Genomic DNA, 17,760 nt, shown 5'->3' on the forward strand with positions numbered 1-17,760 from the left:
ATATCAATTAAACTCAGACACCAGAGTGAAAAGAGCAGGCGTATTTACTAGAAATAACTAAATAATATAACAGAATAATATAGAAAACATACAGTAAGAAAAGACAAAGTAGCGCGCTTAAACAAATAGGAAAATACAGGGTAATGCATCAAATCATTACTACCTGAGAGAGAGAATAGTGATTAAGAAAAATACATCACCACTTGCATACTTTACCATCATCCAGATCCGCAGTCGCTGGGGAGCCCCGGTTACAGCGAGGATTTGGAGAACCTTTCCCGGCAAGTGGGAAATCCTACGTGGTGCGTCCACCCGTAGGTGAGGCTTCCAAAGTCGCTGTGAGCGGGCCCAGCCTTATATACCTGAAATCAGTAAGCCAGAATAGCTGGCACCTTTTGTTTTAAGCGGAAATATCTGAAGTCAGTCTCACGTTAGATTTTCCCAGAGCCTGGCCGGGGCTCAGGGAAAAAACTAAGGGAGTTTTCCCAGCTTATCTAGGTGATTTATGAGCAAGGTCACACACCAGGTCACGGGGCCAGACAATTGTCTCTGTGGCCCTGTTATTGTGGCCTTGTTACCTTGTTTACACACACAAAGAAGGATACATATTTTATGATGTTTAAGTTACATTTTCTATACATATCTCACTAATGACTACATACGGAGTTAGCAATTTCGGTTCAAGACTTATTGTTCAGGTTTCAATATTCCCACCTGTTACATCCGGACAGGTGGTCTGTTATAATTTTAGTACAATACCTATTGATACAATGCTTGTCAATTATAAAACATACAGGATTCATCTATAGGTCAACTCTGGCTTGGGCTTATTGTCCAAGCCTTAGCACTTCAGAATCTTAGATCTTTATAGTTGCCCTCTGGAAAGTAAAGCTAATTCCAAAGGCTTCTATCTCCTTGTCATGGTCCCAAAATATTTTCCTAATAATGAATATGTTATTCACAGAACACGTAAATTGTCTGTGGCAATTCCACAGCAGTGTTGCAGTGCTGGCTGGCTGTTTCTCCAAACTGTGAGCCAAGATTTAGATGAATTACCCAGGACATGTTAAGCAAGGTTTTGAAATGCCTTAGAAATCAGAGTAGTCTGACAAAGTATGTAATATAACACTTGTCTGTGCTGGCTTGACATCTCTTTAAAGCAATTGCTGAGTGGTCCCTGGAGTCCAAGGGGAATAGTGACAGGGAAGAGTCATATTGCAGTCAGTAGGAATCCATTGCTTGAAGATTCTGAAGGACTCCCAGCACAACTTCATAACATAATAAATAGTCATCCTGTATGCAGAGACACCAGTGTGAAACACCTGGTTACATTCAACATAAATTCCGGACAAAGAAGGATAGACTGGCTGAAGTGCTGTTTATAACATCAGTGTCTTTATAACATGGATACTAAAACAAATATTTAAGAGCATCCTTGTTCTTTTTGTTCCATCATTCGTAAAAGTTCATGAATGCTTATTCAATGCAGTACCTGTAAGTATGTGCTCAAGTCTCATTTAGGTCAGTGAAGGTTATCTCTTTGCTTAATTTTAGTCACATGCTCAGTCATTTTATCCTGAAGATAAATATACCAAAGCATATGCTAAAATATTTGCCTATAGGAAGAACTTATCCTAATTTTGTCGTGCTTTCCCACCAGCTGTTTGTTCCAAATTGAGTTAGCCACATCTTGTCTTTTCCTGTATGAAAACTCTTTTTAGGGGTAAGTTTAACTCAGCAGTAGAAGGGTTTACTGAGGTAATGATAACTCAGCAATAGCAAGAATTCAGCTGAAGGATGCAGTTTTGCAGGGTAGAGTTTATGGTATCTCACCAGTTTTGTTGTTGATTCTTGCTTTTCTTTTTGCTTAAAAAAAAGGGGAGGGCGGGGGAGGGGTCTGCTATCTCTACTGTAGTGGTGCTTTGCTTTTATTTCAGTTACTTAGAAAGGGACAGACCTTTCATATTTTTAGACACCACTTGCCTGGAAGGCTGTTATTTTCTTCAAAGGAGAGGGCTAAAATGATGCTTTAGGCCCCAGATTTATCAAAGCATGTGGATATGTACCACTAATTGAGGCCTTTAAAAATCATAATCTAGATGAATATTGAGAACTTACCTTAGTTTGGATCATGCCAAAATGCTGATCTCTCAAATCTCTCACTATCTGCTTGATGTTGAACTATCAGAAGAGAACAATTTTTATTTTGTTGACATGCAAGTTATAAAGAAAGATTTAAGCATGTTCAGATGGGGAAGCTGTGACTCAGTTCTTTTACAAACAATATATTTGTAGCTATTATTTTTGTCATTTAAAACAACAAAAGCTGGGTTTATTCCATTTTGTTACGATGAATTCTACTAGGAATTATTCTGCTCTAAGATACCCCCACGTGTTGTTGACATCCATACCAGTTTGTAATACTTAATGATGATCTGTTTGATACTTACACATAAATCTTTTTCTATATAGCTGAGCAGAACTTCAACACACAGCAAAACTCCGCTTCTTCCAATGCCAGTGCTGCAGTGAGCAACAATAGGTCCTGTACTATGAGCTTTTCTCATGTAACAAATAAATTTTAGAAGCTGCTCAGCCAGTTTAGGAGTATTGTGGTCTGGCCAAGTGGTAAACTGCAAATGACTTATAATGTGCTTTTCTTCTGTCTGGAAGAGAAAGACCAGAAATGTTAAAAATGATCAGTCCTAAGACTGATTTTCTAGGAATTTCACTCATAAATTTTCCTCCAGCCTCATTGTTAGTCAATGTCTATTCTACTGTCAATTCTTCACCTTTTCATACTTGACCCTATTAAGGTTTCTTTCAGGTTTTCAGAAATGCACTCAGAAGACACAGCCTAGGTAATTTACTTCATAGAATTTTGATGAGACACTGAAGTTACTCTCTTGCCCCAAAAAGATGTAGTTATCTTATTTGTTGGTTAGAAAGGAAAAACAAAAACATTTGTTAAATTAGAACATTCCAGTACTGTTTACAAAAATTGTTTTTGTAACTGAACTAAGCCATACTAGTAGAAGAGTAATAATATGATAGCCATGATAGTAAGATCATAAATGCTATTCTGGCTATCAGATATAAAAGAATAATTTGTGATTGGATACCCTAACATACAAACCAAATCAACTAAAAAAATGCGTTCAGGAATAATCATAATGTAGATAAAATAAAGAGTATTATTAATTGAATAGTCCTGTGACATGACTTCTTGTTGCCAGCTTGCCAAAACGCATTAAGCTGAATGCAAAAGAACTACCTGGATTTTTAGCATCAGAAGAATTTGAATGTGTGTCTGGATTTCTGCTGAAGTAAACCTGTTGCTTTCTGTAGTAATTTTGTACTGGTCCAAGACAAACATAGTAAACATAACATGTTCACTGAAACAATCACATATAATGGCCCATCTTCCCATATTAATAATCTTTTGGAAAGACTCATGTCAAATGCTTTACTATGCTTCACACTCAGTGACACAAAGTGAATTGTGTTTTCTTCATATAGAGAAATTGTTTTCTTGATGGATGTGTTGGGTTTGTGTGTGGCGGAGTTTTGGTAGTGGGGGAGGGGCTACAGACATGGCTCCTGTGAGAAGCTTCTAGAAGCTCCCCTGGCTCCAAGTCAGACCCGCCTCTGGCCAAGGCTAAGCCAATTAGCAACAGTGACTGCGCCTCTGTGATAAGGGGAATTTGAGAGGAGGAAGAGTTGTGAGGGAGATACCTATGCAGACACTGAGGTCAGTTGAAGAAAGGAAGAGAAGGAGGGGGGAAGGTGCACTGAAGCAGTGATTCCCCTGCAGCCCGTGGTGAGAGGGCAGGCTGTCCCCCTGCAGCCCATCGAGGTATACAGTGGAGCAGATGCCCACCTGCAGCCCATGGAGGACCCCATGCCAAAGCAGGTGGCTGTGCCCAAAGGAGGCTGGGACTCTGTGGGAAGCCCCCACTGAAGCAGTATGTTGCTGGGAGGAATGCAGCCCGTGGGAGGGACCCACGCTGGAGCAGTTCATGAGAAGCTGCAGCCTTGTGGGATGGAATCACGTCAGAGAAGTTCATGGAAGACTGTCTCCCATGAGAGGGACCTCATGCTGGAGCAGGGCAAGCGTGTGAAGAGTCCTCCCCCTGAGGAGGAAGGGTAAGCAGAAACAACGGGTGATGAACTGACCACAACCTCCATCCCCTGTCCCCATGTGCTGCTGGGGGAGAGGAGGTACAGAAATAGGGAGCAAAGCTGAGCCTGGGAAGAAGGGAGGGGTGGGGGAAAGGTGTTTTAAAGATGTGGTTGTATTTTCTCAGTGTCTTACTCTGATTGATAAGTTAGTGGCGGCGGTGTTCAAATTAAATTGATGGGGTTTTTTCCTTCCCCAATCAAGTCTGTCTTTTGCCCATGACCATAATTTGTGAGTCATCCCTCTCTGTCCTTGTCTCAATTCCCAAGCCTTTTATTTTTCTCTTCCCTATCCCTGAGGGGGAAGGACTGAGCGACCAGCTGCGTGGTGCTCAGTTGCCTGAGCTTGAACCACAACAATGGAAAAAGGCACCAAGTTAGTCTGGCACAAGTATGAATATTTTAATTATTCTATTAATAAATATGTCCTACAGAAATTTTTGCAGAACTTTACTTAATGTTGAGGAAAGACTGATGGACTTACAGTTGCCCCAGTTTCCAAGTTCTTACACCTGGATTCTGTATTTGTTAGGTTTCTAAAAATTTGCTGCTAGATTTGTAGTTTCATGTGTATTCATGTCTTTTCATGAATGAAAGAAGTATCATTTGTTCTAAATTCTAGGATGAACACCACCTTCTTCCCCTCTTTCCTTCCAGCCACGTTACAGAATATGAATCCACTCTGGCAGCACTTACCCATATGATGAGAACAGTCAGTAATTCTGAAAAACACTGAACACATCAGCTGTGTGACTATTGAAGAACTAATTTTTTGATATTCTTGTGCAAATGTATGTGATGTTGGATCCATTGCTTGTGCAATGAGCAAAGAAGAAGCATCTCATTAACCCTAATTTCATGCCTGTTATTCAGATTTTTACATTCCTAGTGTTATGAAGAAGCAAACAATACTAGTATTTACTCATGTAAAATATCTAATCAATTTCATTATATATGAAAGTAGTAACTCTACACAACTTACCTGCTTGTTGATCATTTCGATTGTTCTAATTATGAAGTAGTCCAGAATCTGGTAATTGTCTAGCCTGAGATGGAAATTAGCCAGGTCTATGGAGTCATGGGGAGGTTCAGGCCAGTACTGATGCCATTTGACTTGCCCTAGCTCCACTTCTTTCGTCATCATGGCAATCACATCAGATTCACTCTCCCAGACCATTTGCCAGAAATCAGCCATAGTGGATGGTAGAGGCCACTGGGTTATGATACAGAAATGTTCTTCTTCTCCAACTTTCATTCTAATGTAACTTGCATTAATGTAGCCATTGTCTTTTCCCAGAGGAACTCGTGTCTTATCATCTGTACAGAAACAGAAAGTTGCTATTTCAGTTGTAGATCTGAAACAGATTTCTACCATCTCTAGCACTTAGGAGATGGGGGACCTCAGCCTCTTGCAGCAAAGTATGCTCTTGATTCTAGAATACATTTGGCTAGTAGCACTAATATTAAACACTACTAATAGGAATTCCCACAGATAAATTGTATGTTTCACTGCACCTTTATTTCTCTTAAGATACTTGCATAACACTCTGACAAGCCTTTTAATTGCCATAGAATTGTTTGGCAGTGATTCAAAATAGTGTGTCCACCACTGTTTTTAATATATGACATGGGAACATTGTCACTGGATATTGGCATTATAAAACAGGAAACTTCTGAGAATGTATACTGTATCACTAATACAGAGAGGTAACTGTGCTACAAATTTTGCATTGTTGTTGTCCTGCTGCTGCAGTTTAGAAAGACATCAAGGGTCCCGAAGGTTTCTCCTTCTGTCATGATACCTCTCAGGGAATCATTGGGCAGTACATGATTTTTTGGAAATCCTTGTTAGCAGTCATTCACCTCTTAGACTCAAATCTTCCTTCTAAAATGACTTTTCATCAGCAATGAAACTTGTTTCTGACTCAGATCAGACCTGAGCAGCTGAAAGCTCTGCTTGGATATTATGCTTTCAAATACCTCTGAAAGAATCTTTGTCTTTCCAAGGGTTACATAACTCCATGATTTCCACTGTACTTTTCACAATTCCACTATGTCACAAGCAGTAGAAGTATCTGTACATTTAAATACATTTAAAGAATTGCTTTACACTTGCCCACAGAAATGTAGATCAATATCTCAGAGAAAGAGGGAAGGAAACACCAAGACAGCTGGCCCCCTACCAAACCAAGCCCTGTCTTGTGGAAGATGATACTTCAGAAAATTACACATTGTGCAATACAGACATCCTTACATGAACTCTACCTCTTTTGGAAAAATCTCAACACATTTCATTATTAGTGGAGCTCTCTGTGACTAAGGATGTGTTGGGATTTGCACTTCCTACATGTCAGTGTTATAACTGTTTTTCTGTTTTCTGATGTCTTTGTTCACTGAATATATGTTCTCATTAGCGTGCATGCTTACGTGGAAGAATATCTCCGTATCTGTTTTTATCCTGGTTTTCTGTTGCTTTGCTAGTTCTGCAGTCATCTACTGCTTTCACATGTTCTAAAGCCTAGATCAAAGAGCAATAGTCAGTTCACATTCTTTATAGACAACCTTTACAGAGTCGGTGTGAGCAAACTTTACTGCTGTACTTTACTGCTTTACTTTTCTTTATTCTCTTACCTCTTTGGTATGCACTGCACAATGATCAGCCATCACATTATGGCACTATACAATGTATATAGATTGAAATACATGTGACAGTTCTTTAACATCTTCATCAGTTACTACAGCTTTTACTCAGATAAAATATCCATTGGCTTTGGTAACCAGTGTTTTCCCTATTAGATCTTTATGTTTTCTGTGCAGACACATGACTCACCTCATAGAATGCTACAGCTACATCAGTAACAGAATTAAATGAATGGAAATTAGTACATGCCCTTAAGCCTTCAGGGAAAGTCAGCAAATCTTATACACTTGAGCCTGTTGGATTTCGTACCCAAAAAGTCAGAGATACAAAGGCAAATGAAAGAAACTGGTAACGCTGTAATTACTATGGAAGAAGTGTTAGCCGTCTATTTCACTGGTGATAAGTACATCCTTTAAAGGAAATTCCAGTACTGTGTTGAAAAGTTATGAAATAATCTGTTCTTTGGGAATTTGCTGATAATTTATATCCTGAAACAAGAGATTTGATATGCTTTCATAATTTTACACTTTTTCATTATTTATATGCCATCAGATGTAATTATGTGTTTTCCTTATCTGTGGAGGTACGTTACCTTTTCTTTTTAATTTCACAAAGTTCCTGACCTTAATAGAATCTCATGACAGTGAGTTCCACAGATCACTGGAGCACTGTGTGAAACATTTTCCTTCCACCAACTAAGTGTTTCAACACTAGTGAATCCCTAGCAGCGTGGATTTCTTGCTTTAGTGCAGCTTCTAGAATAGTTCTTAGGCAGATGTTCAGCAGAGCTGAGGAATGATACAAAGAAGTCAGTCTAGGAAAAAGGGATTGATACTATACTTCTGTGTATTATTTATTTCTCATTCGTGTGGGCAGTATCTTTGGACAGGGAACAGTGTAAGCTTGACCTGTGTGGAAGGAGATCCAAATACTGTAGCATCACCCAAACAGAAGAATAGAAGCCCCATTCTGGCTGGAATAATCCTCTGAAAAAGTGGAGTCAGTAAAGATATACAAGTCAATCTCCCATACAGTATGCAGAAGGCTGCTAAAAGTCACTTTCTTAGCTCTGCTAAACAGATCTTAAAAAGGAATCACACTTTACCATAGACTCGTTTAACACCTCTTGATTCTCAATCTGCAACTGAAGGCCTCGAATAAAGACCTGTGATGTCAGTCCTTGGACCTACTCCAGTCAACGATGATCTAAAGTTAATTAACTGAGTTCATCTCCAGAAGCAAAGGTTCTGCCTATATATCAACAAAAAAACAAAGGAGTTTTTAATTATTACTGTTCATAGTGCAAAGTCTTGGCTTTAAAAACTAGGGGGCTGCAATACTTAAGTAATACTTAAATGCTTATGCTGTGGAAGTGAAATGTAAAAAAGTATTTTTGGCTTACTTTTGTTCACAGTAGAAAGAAGAATAAGTCAGCACCATGGATACAACCAGCACGTAATTTGAAAGCAGAGCCAACTACTGCAACTTATTGCCTCATACAGTTTCTAAATACAGTCTGTTCTAAATAAACTGCTCTTGCAGAATTGCAAACTTTAATACTAGTTTATATTGGTATAGGACACTCTGGCCACAGCTTCACAGGCAATCATCTTCATGTTTCCAACACTGTCCTGAAAATTAGTATTGCCACACCCCATTGCTAGGAATAATCACTGCAGATTCTTCCTCCCTGAAGTAAGAAAATATCTTCTGTTCTTTTCATCTTACCTCACACTCCCCTTCAGGAACAAAATGGGAAGTATCTCTGATGCACCAAAATTAGGATTCAGTTTTACTAATTAGCTCATCCTGAAGTATATGTTCTGATCGAAAACTTGACAGATTAAGAAGATGAATAAACATTTGTATCTCTGAAAATATCACTTCTCTACTGAAGCAATTCAAAAACTTTTATTATCATGTAGAGTTAAAACAGTAGCTTGTTTGGTAAAAAATAGTGGTTTGAGGCAGAGGAATTACGGAATTTGTCCTTTTGGTCATAGGCTACTGTTGGCAAAGAATAACATGTCAGCTGTCTCAATGAAAACCTGATGATCTGTTCCACAGTTTTGTTATAGGCTGAAGACAAGGAGAAATGGTCTGTTTTCCTGTTGTAAGATGTCATTGCTATGTCTAACTAATCTCTGTTACAAAAGTGCTGTGCTTGCTATGCTTTTGTCTGGGCCACAACTTGCACCTGCCTGGCCTGAGCTTCTAAGACATTTTCTGTTCTCTAACCCTCACAGATGTGAGGGTGTTTCTATTCACTAGTTGAGAGTGCCAATGAAGACAGATGTCCCGCCCCAGACAGAGCACGCTATTTCCCATACACCTCTCTTTCCTTCCAGATCAAGTGGAATAAAAAACCCAAACTTTGAGCAGGTAGTAGAGGATAGATTGGTTATAATTTACTGTTCTCTAGCCAGCACAATGTGGTAATGTGAGGGAGATAACTGTGGTTTACTTCTGATAAGAGTGATCAGCAATTCATTGCTTCCACAGGGCAAGAAGAATCAGGGAGAGACCTGTCTTTCAGAAAATCTATGGGATACTGCAGCACCCTCAGTATGATTCCTTTCATAAATTAATCTTGTTTGGAGCAGAAGCAGCTTATTTTCCTGTAGGAACATCTAGGCAGGTTCTCTCTATAAAACTGTCTTCTGGTATCACAGGGGCTTTAGCGCCTCAGCAGTGAAAGTGCTTCATTATGTGTTTAAGCACATCAGTTCTAGAGGTTTTAATGAAGTTATTATATGAAGTGAAATCTAGTGATTCTGGGAACAAAGTCTTGAGATAGAATTTGACCTTCATTCTATGTTTTTGTGTAAGCATTTCATTTACATTTTTGAGGAGATATATGGGAACAGTAAGGGAGAGAGGAGGATGATTTCAAAAACCTATTGCATCCAGTAATAATAAGCACATTTTGTAGTACGTTCCTGGAATTTGTTCCATTAATTTTCAAAGTCTTCTTTGTAATTGCCTTTCATATATGAAAAAGGCCTTCTACTACATCCAGTCTGTTTACTCTATCTCTTGTAAAATAATCGATCTGCTTTTAGTTTATTCATTTTGGGACAAACTAAAAATTTCAAATTTTTAATTATGCATGGGAAGCTCCCACAAATTTGCTTCTGACCCAAAATTGCAATGTTCATTTTCTTTTGTTCAGCCACTGAGCTAATGTCTCATTTCTTTGCACTATTCAATAGTGCATGATTTGAACAAATGTCATGATGTTGCTCAAATTAATTCAGCAATGTTTTTTTCCTCTTATTTGCTCAATTTGCACACCTAATTGAGTATAATCAAGGTATTCAGTTCTTTTCCTTTGGGGAAGGACATGATATATAACATTACCAAAAAAAAAATCCCAACTAAAAACCAAAACAAAACACACACAAAAAACCCACAAAAAAATAAAAATTTGCTTATCCTTTTGAAACTGGAGTTCCAAAACAGAGGTGCTCAGACCAGTGGCAAGTGGGTGATGGCCAGGAGAGCTGTCCTCCCTGGGTTCAGTTAACTACATTCAGACTCATGTTCCTTCCTTCTAGCAGTTCTCCAAGAGTTGGAGAGCTCCTGGTGTAGGCTGCCTTCTTGTGGATGTTGCAAAGGTTTGATGGCCTTCATATATAGCAATGGTAAAAATTGTGTCCTGAGTGCCCTGGTCTTTGAGACACAAAGAGCAAATTCTTAGCTTGTGTACAAGGCATTAGTGCTGTTCTCACTGTACATATACAGAGGAGTTGGCCTATAATGTTACAGAAACAAGAGAAATTTTTGCATGGTTACTTCTAGGTAGAACAGAAATCCTGTGGGGCATATCATCATCTTCATTATTCCAGCTATCTGACTCAGACTGCTGACTCTCTCTTCTTTTGCCTTCGCATTCTGCATATTTCTGTGACCTGTAAAACAGCATTAATTGAATAGTCTTATGGAACTGGCAGAAGCTTTGATAATCTGAACCATACAAAGGTTTCAGTTTTAATCTATTTTTGATCACTTTTAACTTTCTTGAGCAACTATTTTTGGGAATGAGTGTGAACTCTGAAGAACGTAAGTTCAAGGACTAATAGTAGCATTTTGTCTGGAGTAGTGTTTGCAAATATAGCTAGTGAAAACCACTATTATCTGTATGTGGTATTTTATTTTTTCAAAGAGATAACAACATATTTCATATCAAAAGCTGCCCCAAAAATGATTGAAAGTAAGGTTTGTCACAGTTATAGACAATTTTTCATGTATGACATTTTTCAGTTGTTAGGCTATCATAGCTAAATAGGCTTTGCTTGTTACTGTTTCCTAAAGTAGAAAATTTTAAAGCACTTAAATATGTTTTAGGTAGAAGATATGCCTGCAATCCAGGATACAACTATAAAGTGTGCAGAATGGGTCAAATATTCCTCTACTGGATAACTCCAATACCTTTAGACCTAACATTTAACTATGTTAGTAGGCTTAAGCATATCACAGTCTTACATTATACTATCCTATGTATAATCATAATACATAATGTTAGAAATAGTAAAAGGTACACTTAAGAGGGAGAATAAGATAATAAGTAGCAGCTTTGCAAATATCAGTTACCATTGCAGGCTGTGCATGTTCAAGTTACACAAAGGTTTTGTAAGTAGAAAACAGAACTACCAGAAAATACTGGTAGTAAAAAGATTCAGATTAAAGGACAGGGTCCAGAAAACCATCCTAATTGCAAAACAACCATCCCTATATATGATAACTTTGTATTAGCCATAGATGTATTTATGCATCTTGTACACAGAGCAAGATAATTTAATAATAATCACACCTGATTACCTGGTATATCACAAGATAATGTTATATTAGCAATGAGATAATAGCAAGTGGCACTGAACCTGTGTTCACATGGATGTTCTTACTTGCAGATGCTCTTAAAGCTTCTTTCAAATTTTATCTCTGCAAGCAGGTAAGTTAGGGAAGATTTTCATCCTTAACTGATTGGCCAATTCTGTTCTTATAAAATTTTAAGTTTTAAATGTAAATATTTAGTCCTTTTCTCTATTTATGTGGGCTATAAGTGCTAATGAAAATAATAATATTTCATATACTCTGCATCACTGTAATAGACAAAACTGCCCACATCTTATCAACACTCCATTATTCTTTGATTTCCCATTGTACTGTAGATTTTAAATTTGAAGTAAAATTCTTCTCTTCTTGTTCTATGTACTTTCTTTGGAGTAACATCCTCAAATTCTCTTGACTCCCAGATGTCTGGAGTTCAACATCTGTATTTCTAGAGCCATAGGAGCACAGGGTCCAGCCCAGGCTGCAAGACCTGCTTGGAATGCTTAGTAAAACCCATGGGGACCCTGCCCATACCAGCATGACAATGCTACCAGTGTTCTGTCTCCTCTCTAGCTAGAAAGGCTAAAGTTAGCTTAGGCATGTCTGCATGAGCTGTTACACCTAGAAGTTTCTGTTTCATTTGTCTTAGTAGTTGTGTGGAAGCTGTTTAGCAACTCTTACTGCAGATGGAGCTGCATTCCAATAGAACTGTATGTCTATCATTTGGGACACATGACTGCATTTGCATACCATATTAGGACAGCTCTGGAAATAGAAGAATAAATTATCCATACTATTTATTTTAATAGTTTTACTGTATTTGAAAGACTTACCTATCTGAAATGTTACTGATGATATCCTTATAATCTTGTCCAGCCAGCTGACCTTGCAGAGGGGAATTGTGTGTACTTTCTGGATCCTGGAGGTTTAAAATAAGAAAAAGCTGTGAAAAATCAGTACACAGAAACATCAAGAATATAATTACTTTCATCAACATTCTTTCTTTTATCTGACAAAAATGTGTCCTTCACTCAAGAAAGAAAGGGAAAATAGAACAGTTTCCACTTGCAGAAGAAAGTGAGTAACTTTGATTCAGCATTGCAGCATCTGCTAGGAGTAAAAAGCCACATCAGCTGTGTTTGTGAGTTTCATAACAACACAGTCTTCAGACATCTCTACAACTTAGCATGCATGACTAAACTTTGAAAAGGTTCATGTTAGTTATGTCCTCTCTGATCTCATAAAGAAAATGCAATCACAGGAATCATGAGTCACACTCTACTCTTCACCTCCCAGCTCTTGGCAGCAGAAAGCACCAGTGTCTGAGATGGAATTGTTGATAATAATTTCCTTTTTTTTATCTCAGACACAACGATGCCAGCTGTTAGAAGCAGGGTGCAGCGGCTTTACTGAATAAGCACTGAACTAACGGAGAAGGCAGACCCTTGATAACCCTCCATGTGCAGTACAAGCAATAGTATTGGTGGCTGGTTTTCCATCCTATGGAATGATAACCAGGTCCTGCATTTGAATAATGATGCAGGATATCTGCCGTTAGTATGTGGAAGCAGCTTCTTCTCAGCTGTAACACTTGATAGATAATTATTTAAATTTTAGTTCAGAATAGTGTTTCTTCTTCTTTCCTTGCTTAATATTCCAGATGCACTCAGCAACCACCCTGGCATGTTACACAGTATAAACTACTGAATACCCCACAGAATCTTAACAGTAGCTGCCACTTACACTTTCTTTTCTTACTTTTGTGCTTGTATTTCCCCATTAGAATTAGGGAATTCATGGCTACCTATTTAACCATGAATTCATTTACCCAGTTTCTGCACCTACTGAGTACACTGATTGGAGAATGCTATATGGATTTTTGTTTTCTATTTGCCAAGGAAAGTTATTTTACTGCTGCTTTTTTGCATCTGTTTTTTTCAGTAGCTTGTCATTTTCAAAGTCTACATCTTTGGAGTAGATGGCAGCTGTGCTCTATAAAGTAAGGCATAAATAGTTTCTATTCATATAAAACAGCTAAAGGCAAGCTGGAAATAAAGAAGAGAGAGTTAATGGAACCAATTCAGCAAAAAATTTTAGCATGTGCTTAAAGTTAGGCATGTGCTGTGCTGAACTAGATAGACTTAACCACATGCTTAAAACTAAATTTGTGCCTTAATACCTTGCTGAGTCAGGGATCTAGTAAGTAACCTGTAACCTTAGTACTATCTCCTACCTCTCATTGATATTGTTTCTTGGGTGTACTTCTTTGTCAGATCATAGATGTGACCTTGTTTTAATATGACATTTCACTAATCTCTAACAGTTTAATTCCAACACCCATTCCAACAGTGTACTTAGAACTTCCTCAAACATTCCTCGTCAGGGTTTTCTCAGCTTATTCACGTCAGGGATTTCTTCCATTTTTCTTTTTCTAGTTTGATTATATTAGTTGAGACAGGGTTTGGGTTTTTTTTTTGTTCTGGAGGATAAGAAGACCTATATTTCTCACGTTTTCTGAGGAGAGGTTTTACAGTTGTAGACTTAAAAATAATAGATGCTGTACAATTTGGTGTGGAATGTCTTGCAGGACTTACTAATATTCAAAAACATAACCATGTTTGGTGAAGTTTGGGTGCCTTGGAGTTATGAATATTAATGGAAGACTGTTGAATAGAAATATTTTAAAGTATGTTGTTTTAGAATACAGAAAGAATGGTAAAATTAATAAATTATTCATTTTGATATTATAATGCACCAGAACTAGACTTGCATATGCAACCTTCCTTCCCCCTCCCCTTTTACCATATATATTATACTAATATGCTGTTATGCTATATATATATATAATACTCATATGCTCTTATCTCAGTGAAATCCCCTGACTCATTCCAATGTTAGCAGTTCCAGCCATTGCAGTGCACTTCCCTCATATTATTCTTTTTTCATTAAGAAGGTGTGGTTCTTGCCTGCATTGCAGCAAACCCATTTTGTAAGCAAACATACAAGTACATTGCCTGATAACTTCTAGAAGCCTGATTCAGATTTTACCTTGGTGCACATCTGGTTGGATTCTTCTTCTTCCTTGAAAGTGAAAACAGGCTGAGCTCGCAGGCTTCCCTCAGCACTGTCTGAATACCAGAAAACAAAAATCTAAGTCAAATGCCTATAAAGCATGAAAATAGAGATCCATTTCTTTTGTGCCACCACACAAGAGGACCTTGATCTTGGACAAGGCACTGAGATACAGTGCCAGAAATTGCCATGGAATATCCCTTTCATGAGTGCTCTAAGATGGTTAGTATAGCACAACTGCCATATATCATCACTGAAGAAGCCAGCATAATTCAGGTTGTGGGAAGATGCACTGGAGTAGACCCCTGTATCAATAGCAGTTATAAAAAACCTGAAACATCATTTAAATTTGCCCTCCCTAACCCAGCCCATTCCTTTGCAGTGCTAAGGGACAAATACCATAGATTAATGCTAGTGCTTCTATAATACTATTGGGTTTTACTGGTCCAGGAAAACAGTTTAAACTTTCCAGCAACTGTGTAATTCACCAATGTCATGTGAGATGCAAGTAAATGTCCCCACAACTAGTTCCTTGAATTTGCAGAGCTGGAGAAAAGGCTAGTCTCACTGAAGTGAATGGGAATATTTCCACAGCCCTTAATAGAGCAAGAACTTCAATCAGCCTTTTTATAACTGGCCATCCTTCCATTTTTTTGCATCGTTAACCCAGAAAATTAAAATAGAATAGAGATGGGGCAGTGAACATCCTCCTTCCAGGCCAGTGCTGAGCATAGCTTTCTCATCCTTATGGAAAAGCTTTGGTCTTGAAACACACAGGGTAACTTCCACTAAGTGAAGGAGTGGCCAGTGCTTATGACACAGGCTAGGAGTTCAAGAGGATCAGTGTAATAGGTAGTGAAAAAAATTGAGATCCTTGAACCTAGAGCCTGCTGCTGCCTAACAGCAGAATTGCCTAAAATAAGTATGCAGGTAAGTTGGCATCAGTAAAGCTAACTAGATGCATAAATGTCTGCTGTAAAATATGTCCAAAATCCACTGTCAGCTCTGCATTTATTCCTAGTCATCTGGGGAGTAAGCAAATATCTATGGCAGCAGCTTCTTGCCTGAGAAGATTTGAAACAAAGCTTCCAATTTGTAAGCAGAAGGCCAGAAGGTATATTAAGGAGGAATTCTATATTCTTCCCACTGAAGTTTCTCCACATTATAGGAAACATTTTAGTGTTCAAAGAAATAAAAAGTTGAGGAATACAGGCCCATAGTCTATTGGTAATAGTATACCCTTGCTTCCACTCCCAGCTTTACTTAGTATTGAATTTTGAGTATTCAGTAGAGCAGAGCCTTCAGTACAAGTTTCTTCCACTGGAGTTAGTCAGCTCTCTAAGTACTGCCCTATGCAGGTGGGTGTGCTCTCAAATTAATAGCAAACAATCTGGGAGCAGATGCTTTTGGATTTGAATATGAACAAGCACAGAAGGGAGAGGAGCTGTCTGCCAGACAGAACAGGAGGTGTAGTGCTTCCAAGAGATACGGTAGGAGTGCTGGGATGTGAAATTTGTGGGAAATATGTTTTAGTAGCTGGATCAATAATTGGCTGTGATTCCATCAGTGAGTTGTATAAAATTGGGTAAAATCAGACCAGGAACCTTCATGACTTAAAACCAGAAGCTGAGTTAAAGCATCTTTGAGGGTCTTGCAGCTTTGCTTCCACTATTCCTAGGCTTAAAAATCACGCTTGGGCATTCCTTCCCTGTGCTCCTATGTCTTGAGTAGCTTAGCCAGAGCTGTAGATCAGGGTGAAGACTATGTTTGTATCTATAGTTATGAATCAGGGGTAACTGTAAAGTTAGTAATATTGAATTGTTTTGCTAATAGGAAAATTGAATTCAGGCAATGCATGATCCCACTTTTACCATACATTGAGTGCATGTAGCTGCTTACCAGTCTCTGCTTTTGTGTTTAGGGGGGAAGGTGTACTGTTGCTGATTGCCTGAATAAGCCCAACGCAAAGATACACTTCGGCAGTCAGTGAGTTGAACAGTGCCTTGAGCCTTGCGCAGCAAATCTATAACTGTTTGGCGTAGCAGACCAGACACGAAAGTTTCATTCACTTGAAAAATACAATGATACGTACTTTCAGATTCCTGCAACAGAAAGCTTTTTTTAATCACATATCCCAGTACTGAGCAATCTCTGTATAACTTCTTTGCACTTCATATGTCCTCATCCCATCCTGTTTTAGTAACTTCTTGACCCTCTCCTCACTACTTCTTTATACTATGATTGCCAGCAGTACACCACAAAAGTATAGTCTGCATCTCTTCTGAGACACTAAGAATACATTGTTTCCCCCACTCTTCAGGTGGAAGATGGAGGAGAGATGGAAGTAAATGAAAAATAGAAAAGCAAACAAAAATATTGAAACTTCTGGAGGGGGAATAAAAAATAGTTTGGGGTTAAAAAAAAGATTATTTATATTAAAAGGTGGTTAAGATAGTAAGATTTTTAAATAAAGATTGAAAAGCTCTAATTCCAGTGCTTTTTGCTTGGCTTGAGAATACCTAACTGGCACTGATGATCAGTTCTTCCTAGTATCCTCCTGGTTAGGTGTTATATGCATGCTTGGTCAGTTAACTCTTGTTTCCCTGATTTTCTCATGTGTAATCTGGGCACAGTTACACTATGGATTAGTTGCACTTTGTTGCTTGCCCTGCTATTTTGGGTCTGAGTCTCTGCTGGAGTGCCCAACTGCCACCTCCAGCTGTAGAGTGGCCCAGTCCCACAGGAAGCTGAACTCTTGGCAAGGAGCGGGGGGAACAGAACAGCCCTCTGACCCCCAGGAGCCAAGGACACTGTCTTCTACATAGTACTGTGCCAAACAGCCTCAGATTTCCAATCTGCACAACCTTTATACTGAATAGAATGCTCATTATAGAGTAACTAGAGAAAATGTAGGCCAAAACAATGAAGATCAAGCATTACCTTAAGTAGGATGTCACCAACTTGAAGCCTCCCATCTAGATCTGCAATGCTGTCCAGGCTGATGACTTTTATTAGGATAGCCCTGCCATTTCTTC

At 38.5% G+C, this 17,760-nt stretch overlaps 1 protein-coding gene across 1 annotated transcript; it reads right to left on the reverse strand.

Annotated features, from left to right (window-relative positions):
* Positions 1–1,206: 1,206 nt before the first annotated feature.
* On the reverse strand, positions 1,207–7,992 carry PTPN20 (protein tyrosine phosphatase non-receptor type 20). Its single transcript, XM_074874008.1, has 6 exons — positions 7,926–7,992; positions 6,607–6,697; positions 5,162–5,496; positions 2,451–2,666; positions 2,119–2,181; positions 1,207–1,293 (listed from the first exon to the last, which is right to left on the reverse strand). Exons 1-6 carry the CDS (start codon positions 7,926–7,928, stop codon positions 1,222–1,224), a joined length of 780 nt encoding a protein of 259 aa, XP_074730109.1. The 5' UTR covers positions 7,929–7,992; the 3' UTR covers positions 1,207–1,221.
* Positions 7,993–17,760: the final 9,768 nt, after the last annotated feature.

This window comes from Strix uralensis, chromosome 7, assembly GCF_047716275.1.
Source record: "Strix uralensis isolate ZFMK-TIS-50842 chromosome 7, bStrUra1, whole genome shotgun sequence".
NCBI classification, from domain to species: Eukaryota; Metazoa; Chordata; class Aves; order Strigiformes; family Strigidae; genus Strix; species Strix uralensis.